The 9,581-nt window shown below is 51.9% G+C and overlaps 1 protein-coding gene across 4 annotated transcripts in view; it reads right to left on the bottom strand.

Moving 5' to 3' along the window:
• Positions 1–605: 605 nt before the first annotated feature.
• TTC12 (tetratricopeptide repeat domain 12) overlaps positions 606–9,581 on the bottom strand; it is a 53,490-nt gene continuing 44,514 nt past the window's right edge. For 2 of the 4 annotated variants that reach the window (XM_042958971.1, XM_042958972.1), the window contains exons 15-22: positions 8,790–8,850; positions 7,859–7,996; positions 7,291–7,389; positions 6,770–6,838; positions 4,316–4,417; positions 2,967–3,066; positions 1,805–2,030; positions 606–774 (exon numbers count right to left, since the gene is read on the bottom strand). In XM_042958971.1, the coding sequence (XP_042814905.1) occupies positions 699–774; positions 1,805–2,030; positions 2,967–3,066; positions 4,316–4,417; positions 6,770–6,838; positions 7,291–7,389; positions 7,859–7,996; positions 8,790–8,850 (871 nt within the window). In that variant the 3' untranslated portion in view covers positions 606–698. Of the gene's footprint in view, positions 852–1,804; positions 2,031–2,966; positions 3,067–4,315; positions 4,418–6,769; positions 6,839–7,290; positions 7,390–7,858; positions 7,997–8,789; positions 8,851–9,581 lie in introns of all 4 variants that reach the window. The other 2 variants (XM_042958973.1, XM_042958974.1) reach the window with 2 other exon arrangements.

Below are 9,581 nucleotides of genomic sequence, written 5' to 3'. Positions count from 1 at the left end.
GCTCAGGGAACAAATATGTGGATGTTTATGCGAGTTCAGGGCAGAAACAGATGCCCCTGCTTTGGCACTTGAAGCAGAAAACCATCTGACACAAGGAACAGGGTGCTGAGAACACCCTTAGATGGGCCGGACTAAGACACCAGGCGGCGCCTCCAGGAACGATTCCCTGGATCACAGAGAACTCCCTGCCTCGGGAGCCTCCCCCTACTACTCAACCCCCTGAATTCAAGAGTACATGGCACAGTGGCAGGCCAGGCCCAAAGAAGCTGCCACTGCCGCTGCCACTGTCCCTGGGCACTCTGGAGCTGGAGTTCGGACACTGAGATCCCGCTGTCGAAAAACTTGATGTTTCTTGGATGTTACCAGCAGAAACAGCCAAAGGGGCGGGAAGAGTCTGGTTCCTGTCTAGAAACATTGCTTACAAGGGGATCTGGGAAATGTGGCTTTTTGTTTGCTGGCGTCCAGGCCCTGCAGGGCAGGAAGGGACAGGAGGAGGAAAGTGTGATGGATGCTGAGTGGTTTCCAACACCGCGGCCGGCCTGACGCCCACTCTGCCATTACCAGTGAGAACCAGAAGCCAAACGTCTGAAAACAATGCCCAGCTCTGGAGTGGCCATTCAGACAGTCTTTATTAGCACAGGAACCACCCCTAGCACACAGTCCCGTGATGCTGAAAATGTGCACAGACGCCACATATCTTAAGAATCAGCCACGTACTTCATGGTGGAGTTGAGAATCTCTATCCCGTGCAGCTCTCTCAGCTGAGCAACAAATCTGCCATAATCAGAACACCAAGTTCAGGACATCAATGCCATGGTGCCTGGAGCCACCCCCTCTCAGGTAGAAGCTGGCTGGTGAGGCAGAAAGGGGAAGTAGCTGTTGCCCTGGGAGCTCTGGCAATCAAAGCATGTAAGGTGCTCAGGGAGGTACAAAAAGCACAGTAAATACTGTCATGAGTGGCAGATGGACAGGCTGATCCGACGGGGCCTTGCTCTCGGGGACTCCCCAGTAGGTTGCCACTTTGAGCTCAACCTAGCTAACGTGCCTTGCTTTCTGTAGAAGAAAGATTTTATCTGTGCCTTCCGTCTAAAAATCAGACAGAACTTGAAGGGGCCTCAGATGTGATCTCAGTCAACCCTTTCACTCTCTGGGGAGGAATCAGAGGGCTTAGTCTGGAAGAGAAGGAGCCAGGTCTGCTCCCTGTCCATGGAAGGCACCCCCCTCCTATGCCGGGACTCCATCCCTCAGACATGCATGATAACTAGGGGTTTCAGCACATCAGAACCCAGCCAGAGCAAAACATAAGCCTGAGCTAAAAGGGAAGCAATGCACACAGTGAGAGCAGAGATCTCTTGCCCTGGCTTGTCTTAAACACGCCATTCTTGCTTCAGTTTCCTCCAGCACAGGAATGTGGCCCTCACTGGGCATTCTCCCACATGCTCAGGCAACGGGCAAAAAAGTGAAGGAGGAGGGATGCGTGGACAGATGGGCAAGAAGCTAGAAGAGAAGGAGAGAATGGAATGGAGGGAAGATGATGGCAGTGAGTGGACAGGACAGATGTCTGTCAGAGAAGCATCTTCCCCCTCTCTCACTGGAGCCTGAGAGCCCAGGTCTCTCAGGGATGTAGCTACTGGGCCTAACTCCTGTGTGCACAGGAAGCACCAGGACTCCCGGGGCTCTCCATGGAGTTCTGGGTGGCACGGAGGCCCAGCCACCACATGGCCACCGCATGGTATCTCTGCTGGCCCTGCATCTTCCAGGATGTAACTGACGCGGGCCACCCCGGCTTGGAGCGGGTGCATACCTGGGCTCGGCCGTGCACAGCTTCCCCAGGGCGATCCCTGAGTTCAGCTGCACGGCTGTCTTCTGGGCGTCACCACCTGCGTGCCTTAGCAGCACCTGCACAATGTCCGTCTTCAGCAGGGAAGACGCGGCACGGGGCACCTCCATGCAGTTCCCCAGGCAGAGGGCAGCGTTGGCCACCACAATCTCATCCTCTGAGCTGAGCAGCCTCAGCAGAATGCCAAACTCTAGAGGGAGGGGAGAGAACCAGCATCTGTCCCTCTGAACCTCAAACAGCAAGGGACAGGAGGAGCACCTGGAGTGTCAGTGACACTGAGCCTCCCCAAAGCTCTGACATGTCACTTGGTCACTCGGCAAGTATTTGCTGAGTACTATGGACCTCCTCGGCTCCTGGATGCGTCTCTGATGTTTCTCGGGTGCCCAGGGCAGTGCCCAGCGTGGCATAGTCGTTGTGTGGCTGAATGTTATGTGTCACACAGGTCTGTCTTCCCTAAAGTCCCCGTTCTAAGCCCCTGCACTCCACCTGAGGGCCCCGAGTAGGGGGCCCAGGGCCTGCTCCCTGTGGCTACAGGGCAAGGAGCAGGATGCAAAAGAAGGGCTCCTTCTTCCACGCCAGAGAACGTGTGAAGAACATTCGCAGGCTGCCTTGCTGGGAACACCCGCTGTACATGACCGCAGCCATGTTTAGTTACTAGACTAAGGCTGCCTCCGACTCTGCTACCTTCCCTGCTCACTAAAGGTCCGTGAAGGGAGAGAATTCGCGTTAGATCAGCCGAAGCAGATGCTCTGCATGAGCCCACTCATGCTCTGTCTCTCTCTTAAAAATAAATAAATGTTAAAAAAATTAATAAAAAAACCCAAAGAAACCATTCCAGTTTACTAGGAGAGAGGCAGTGGCTCCTGGCCTCGACCCTGTCATCTTTGAGTTGCTTCACAGCAGGGTCTCCAGCATGGGTGTGCTACCTGTGTGCAGCTGAAGGCTAATTAAATGCTTCCAGAACAGAGTGAAACAGATAATCTTAGTAAACAGTGCAGAAGTCTAGAGAGAGGTTAACAGGGCTCTGCAATGCCTCTCCCCACGCCTCGCCCCTGCTCCCTGGGCAGCTGTGAGGCAGGATTAACCTCTGGGATGTAGGCTCTTGCCTAGGGAAACTATCACTTACTTTGATCCAGTCTTATCACTTCTTCTCGTGCTTCATGTTGGCTATTAGTGCAGATAGCTAGTATCTTCACGGCATATCGTGATGCGGTCTGGCCTCCCGTCTGGGTTTCAGAATGAAATTGGAAAAATAAAGTCACTCCTCTGATTGTTCTTGGCCACAAACCAGCGAGCAGCTGTGCCTGTGTGAGCGGCTTCCTAAACTTCTAAAACAGAGTTCCCCCGAGAATGGCGGGTGCTTCCCGGTGAGCAGGACTGGGCCCTGCCAGGCTGGTGTCATTCCCGTCCCCAGCAGCACAGCCCACAGCCCGACAGGAATGCGGGCCTGTCATGTGCACCTGGGTAATTGCCTGGAGAAGGTTTTATGAGTGAGTGGCTGAGGAAGGCATGGTGCTGTTGACTGGCAGATGTACCAAAGAGGGAGGAAGGGCCCCCCCCCCCCCCCCCGCCGCCTTTCACCGTGTCACCTCACCACTGGAGAATGGGGAATGACTTGCTAAGGCTGTCAGGCTGACAGGCCTGCATGGAGAACATCACAAATCTAGATCATTTTAAGAGGTGACAACTGTCAACTCATAATCCTCAAAATCACCCAATGCAGGATCTTCAAGAGGCACACGTGCATATATACATGCACAGTGCACACGTGTGTGCACGTGATCAGCAGTTTCCGGCGGGGTGCAAGACTTGCATGGGGTGAATGATGGTCATTGTCCATGTGGCAGCTTAATAACGCTGACCCAACCTTCTACCCCTCAATGTTGCCCCTGCCTCAGCAGCAGCCCCCCGACAGAGCATGCCTCCTGGCCCTGCTCAGCCTGGGGTTTTATGAGAAGGCCTCCCGTGGGGTCCTTATTCACCTGGTCCTTCCGGTGGGTCTACTTCAGCTGCTGCGCTGACTCAGATCACGGAAGCACCATTTTGTCCCAGAGCAACGCTGCCCCCTCCCTCCCTCATAAGCGGAGCTACAGCCAACATTCTCCAGACAGCCGGAGAAAGCATGGCCAGCAGAACACGAGCCAAACAAGGGGCCCGTGGGACCTTGTGGAAAGCCACACCAACCATCTTTTTTGGGGACAGAGCCTGTATATTTTAAGTGAGGCTCGAGTGGCCACCAATTGTTATGGATGCTTCTAATGAACAATTTACGGATTTGTTCAGCAATCTTACGGTGACGTTCAGAGCACTGTCTTGGGTGACAGGTGGAAGGAATCCTCATTCAAGAAGTTTCACAGAGGGCAGGGGTGAAATGGCAGCCCCTGAATGGAACAAAACCCTCCTTAATTCTTTCGCTCAGATAACCTGTGCCGCTCCTGGAAATGCAAGTGGTTGTAACCCAGTAAGTTGCTCTACCTTTAGGAACTTAATCATCTTCTTCACCACTCCTGCTCTGAGGGCCTCCTCAATAATCTTCCGAGAGGAAGACAGGGTGCGGCTGAGGATGCCAGCGGCTCTCTGGGTGAAGCGGAAAGTGAAGATCATTAATCGTTCCGTTCATAAATTCTGATGACCTTTAAAAGTCAGCAAGTAGTTTAGTGAGGCGAAAACAATCATTAGTGTGGGGAGCAAAACACGCACCTCGGTTTTACAAATATGTAGTGGCCAAGGAATAGGCAGGAAGCAGTGTTCATTATACAGGTACAGGACAGGTGACTCAAGGGCTGGAAACAGGGCCCCTGGCATGCAGGGGCCCCGTTCATTTCAGCTCTACATGGAACCGAGCAGGTCAGCTCTGGCACAGAAAGTCCTGCCCCGACACCCTGCAGTGCTCCGGGAGTAGCAGGGTCTTTACTAGACGGCAGACTTCTTGGATTGATCCTCAGGGTCTCTCTCTTAGCTTGTCCTTCATCTTGTCTGAATCTCTGCCTGTTCTGCTTTCTGGCGGACGCCATTTATGATTTTCTAGTTCCACTTTGCTTTTTATCAAAGAGCTAGCTGTTGTTTTTATCAAAGAGCTAGCTAGGTGTTATAGATATGTTATCTTGAATCTTTCGGAGGACACAAACGATCATCACTTTTTCTTTTGTTTCCTATATCATCTCTATTTCTTCTGGGTTCATGTTTTTCTGTTTCACTTGGTTTTTCTATTTCTGTGTGTGGCTTCCCTGAAATGTCCCGTGACCCTTAGCTGCCCATTTATGGGCACACTTATGAAAGAGCAATAAAAATATATTCCGGTGTGCTGTGTTTATTGGGAGTCTGTCGACTGACACGTGCAGAGGTAGCACTCCCAGACACTAGAAAGCAAAACATTTTTCTCTGGTCTGTCAATTCCCTTAGAGAAAAAAAGCTCTGATTTTCCACCAGAGGTATAGACACCTGACTGCCACACGTGGTCCCCCATCTCTTACTTGTAGCCTCTGTAGCACCTGGTGTTCTGGAGTCTCGAGCCTCTCCAGGGTCCTACAAGGCAAATCTGTGTCCTCTGTATCTGTTCTCTGCACTGAGGTTCCTTCAGCCCTGACTCACTAGCTATGACGTTTGTAGGTGTTCTTTATCTTCCAGAAACGGGTTAAAATTATTTAAAAACTGACTGATGATCTCTTGCCTGTTCATTTTGTCAGTGTGGATTTCTAGGTTTTTTTCCTTCCCTAATGTTTTCAGTCTGATTTTAATGAGGTTTCCCTACAGAGAAGGGATAAATATGGGTATTACCATATGATCAGTCTTATTTCCCTCATCTGCTCCCTACAGGTGCCAGAATGTTGCCACAGCTGACACTACAGATCTCTTGTTAGGCCCAAGACAGAGGGGAGAGCCCACTACCAAGGGACCAGATGGCCCTGGTGACACTGCTGCTCTGTCCAACAAGCCGGTCGGTCAGCACGTGACTGAGGCACAGGCAGAGAGTCCTAGAAACATCTGGCCAGGAGAGTCCTTAAAAGGTTAGCTCACTAGCTCTGGTCAAAACCATTCTGGAAAACCCAAGCACCTGACAGTAGTGATGCTTGCCACTTTTGGGGTGATGGGTCTTTATTTTGAGGATCTGATGAAAGGCATGATGCCTTTGCCATGAAAATGCATGTGCCCCCAAAACCGTCTATACAATTTCAGGGGGTTCCAGGGACCCTGAAGACCTGCCATGCACTCCAGGAGTCCACATGAAAACCCTCCACCCTGTCCTGTCTGAATTGACTTTGGGGAAGTTGCAGGCACACTAGTCCCACACAGGGTTTGTTGCATCTGTTCAGAACCTTTATTGTGATCCTGGACCCAGTCTCCAGTATGTGCTCCCTTGGAGGACTGGTTTCCCACACCTGCTGGATGTGCCCCAGGTGTTTCTCTGAGCACTAGTGCCCTGACCTAATAGGTGGAGAAGTTGGGGTGATTACTTCTGTGAGTAAACAACACATCCTTGGATGACAGCAAATGGTCTGTGGATCATACTGATGTCCCCCCGATGCTCTGTGTTGACCACAGGTCTTTCTCAGCTTTCTTGTCCAAATGTCAGAAGCACAAATAAGAAAGCCACCCCAGCATGCATGTCCAAGGGGGCTAAAACCATTGTGCATAAACAGCCTCTGGGATCATGGGCTTCAAAATACAGGCCTGGCTTTCTTGACTACGGAAAAAGATTGTAAATGAAATCTCATCACCTGTACAATTTGCACCAGGATATCTTGGAATAGGACAAATCCGATAATTAAACTGTGGAAGTTGTTAAGTTGCAAACCATACAGAAAAGAGATTCCTGACTTGGGTCCATGGACTCTTGGGGGTCCACAGATTGGCACTGGGTTGGAGGGTCACCGACTCCCCTGGAACAACAAAGGAAGCTGTTTCTGGATCTCCCAGGGAGACACTTACTGTCAGGATCCCTCCATCCTGGCTGTTGAGTAGAAACATGCACCTTCTGCTCACCTCCACAGCCCAAACCTGCCACGACAGGAGAGAGGAGGAGGTCTGAATGGCCTGTTAATCTGAATCCTCCATGGAGCTCCTTCTGAGCCAACAGCACTGGCCTCTCCCTCTTCAGCATGGCCACACTCTGTCCGTATTTCCCTCATGACCCCTTCTTCCATCGCTCTTGCTTCTTCCCACAACTGTCTCATCTCCCTAACTACAGGGCAATGCCTTGAGGGCGGGGAGCACATTTTACTTGACTTTGGAAAGGCAGAACCTAGCACTGTGCTCAGCACATCCTGGACACTCAGTCCACTTTCTGGAGCAGAGTGACACAGCGTCCGTCCTGCTCTCCCCATTCCCGCCACCAGGGTGTGAGTCCCCCGCTTCTACTCTCTCTCTGAAAGCCAGAGCAGTTCTATCAATGCACAGGCTTGGGCTTGGGTTGTGCCGGGGCTCCCCGCAGGGAGGAAAGACTGCCGTACCTCACAGATGAAGGGGGACTGAAGACACAAGTTCATCACAAGTCCCAGGAGCGTGTACAGGACGTCTCTGAACAGGTCCACAGCCTCTTCACACCTGGCCTTGGGAAACAAAGCAAAGGGATCAGTGACCTTTCTGCCCTGCAGCTTTTCACGGCCACCTCATCCCTTTGGCAGTGATCTTAGTTACTCACGCGCCCTGAACTGTCAGTGTTGTGACCCTAGGAGATGGTGGAAGATCAGAGACCAGTTCTGTGAATTAGTGTTAGTGGAGAAGACTTGCAAGGAATCTCTGGTGCCTGAACCATGAGACTGTGGCTCGGCCCGGTCCTATGTTTAAACTGGGGAGTGGGCAGTCAAGCCAACTCCACCGGAAAGTCCTCCAAACTCTCCAGGGTGGATGGAGGGCTCTTTAAGGCCGGCCACCCATAAAATCTATGGTTGTGGAAGGGGTAAGCCACTGGCTCCAGCACCCTCAAAAAGAATTTTTGGAAAAGCCGGCTAATCAAGAAGAAGCCACTGCTCCCAAAGCAGGTAAAGGACTACATTCTGAACGGAAGAGTCACAGTACCATGAGGCCCAGACAGGCATCCCCGAACTCTTCAGAGGCACACATCTGTCTTCGGACGGCAGCCTCAGCACTAAGGTTTCCCACGAGGGCAATACACTGGCAAAGAGCTGACGTGTTGGTTACTGTAGGTTCTCTCCTCTAAGAACGAGCCAAGAGAAGGAAAGTCTGCAGAGAGCAGGCAAACGATGCCAGAGCAATCTGTAGGGGCATCCCTCACTCAGCAAAACGCCTGGGAAGCAGACTGCAGAGTGTCACCCAGGGGCACCAATGGGGCCACCTGGCACCAGCATGGAGGGAGGCACACAGGCAGTGGACCCAAAAGCACCCTAGCCTGGGATGGGGAGGCCTGGGGCTTCATCTCAGTGACTCCACCAACCCGCTGGGAGGGCTTGGGCGAGTCTTGTCCCTTCTCAGAGCTTCCATTTCCATGTGCGTGGAATACGGGCATGTGGGCAAGTTCTCAGGTCCCCTGAGACTTTGATGACTCCCATGGCACAGGGTCCAGTCACAGCATGCTGTCCTAGGAGGACCCCACCTTGCTATGTCCTGCTTCATCAGCTCAAATCACTACTTGCCTTCCCACTGGGGATGACCACCACTCAAGGACACGGCTGCCCGTGGTACTTATGACGAGCCTTGGGGTCAGAAGGGGACTGACCGACCGGAGCTGACACCCTCTCTCTGCCTCCACCTAAGACACAGTCCACACCCATCCTCTTTTCCCCGGCACTCGAGCCCCATCCATAGGCCCTCCCCACCTGTCCCAACTGCACTTGTTGTAATAACAAAATTGTGTCAATTCCAGCTGTGAAGAAATGATTAATCAACCCGAGAGACAACAGGAGTTCTGGAGCGTAAACTGTGTTTAAACGGCTCTGCTCACGCGTCTGCGAATGTCTGTCACAGGTGCGAAAAATGCGGGCTTGCTCACCAGAACACCTGTGAGTGCCGGGAGCACACCTGGAAGGTTGGCCTGGAACCAGACTTGGAATCTGTGGAGAAAACATCCCCACGATTTAGTTCTACACTGCACAAACTATAACAGAAATACGGTGTCTTGGGTAAGGGAGCAGAGTATCACAGGCTCAGGAACCGTGTGATGTGCAGTGTGCATGGATGATTTATTCTGAACAACAACAAAAAAAAATGTCACTGGGTATGTAATGTGGCTTTAATTTTTCTAAGTCTGGAGAATTGCCTTTGACGTTAAACAGCAGACCTCACGTGGTAACTCTTTTAGTGCGGAAGTTGCTGGAATCCCTCGATTTCTGCCAAGCTCACTCACCACCAGCCCGGCCCTCCCCTGGTTCTGTGTGCCATGCAAACAGGAAACACAGAGCAAGCATGTTTATTGCGCAGCGGTGAGGAGGGCCCAGATACACACACATCTGCTCCTACTAGAGCGTCTTTGACACATTCCCAGCCCATGCCATGGCCTGTCTGCGGGCACAGACAGCTCTTTCTCATCATAGGACCATGCTAAGCAAGACACCCTTAAGTTTGTGAGATTTAAAAACAGACCAAAGATGCACTTAAACCCCCAAGAATTATGAAAATTGAAGACCTCTGCTGTCTTCCCCAGCAGCTAAGTGGAGGGAAGGGGGGATTACCCATAATGCCACTGAGAACCCAAGGGCAGGTTGCTTTCTATTCTCAGACTCATTCAACACACATTTGCTGGGCAGTTCTGAGTGGGCACTGATGAAGGGAAGGAAGCTTCTCC

Source organism: Panthera tigris, chromosome D1, assembly GCF_018350195.1.
Source record: "Panthera tigris isolate Pti1 chromosome D1, P.tigris_Pti1_mat1.1, whole genome shotgun sequence".
In the NCBI taxonomy this organism is placed as follows: domain Eukaryota; kingdom Metazoa; phylum Chordata; class Mammalia; order Carnivora; family Felidae; genus Panthera; species Panthera tigris.
The sequence above is the reverse complement of the archived record's forward strand: the minus strand, read 5'-3'. Positions and strand labels throughout refer to the sequence as shown.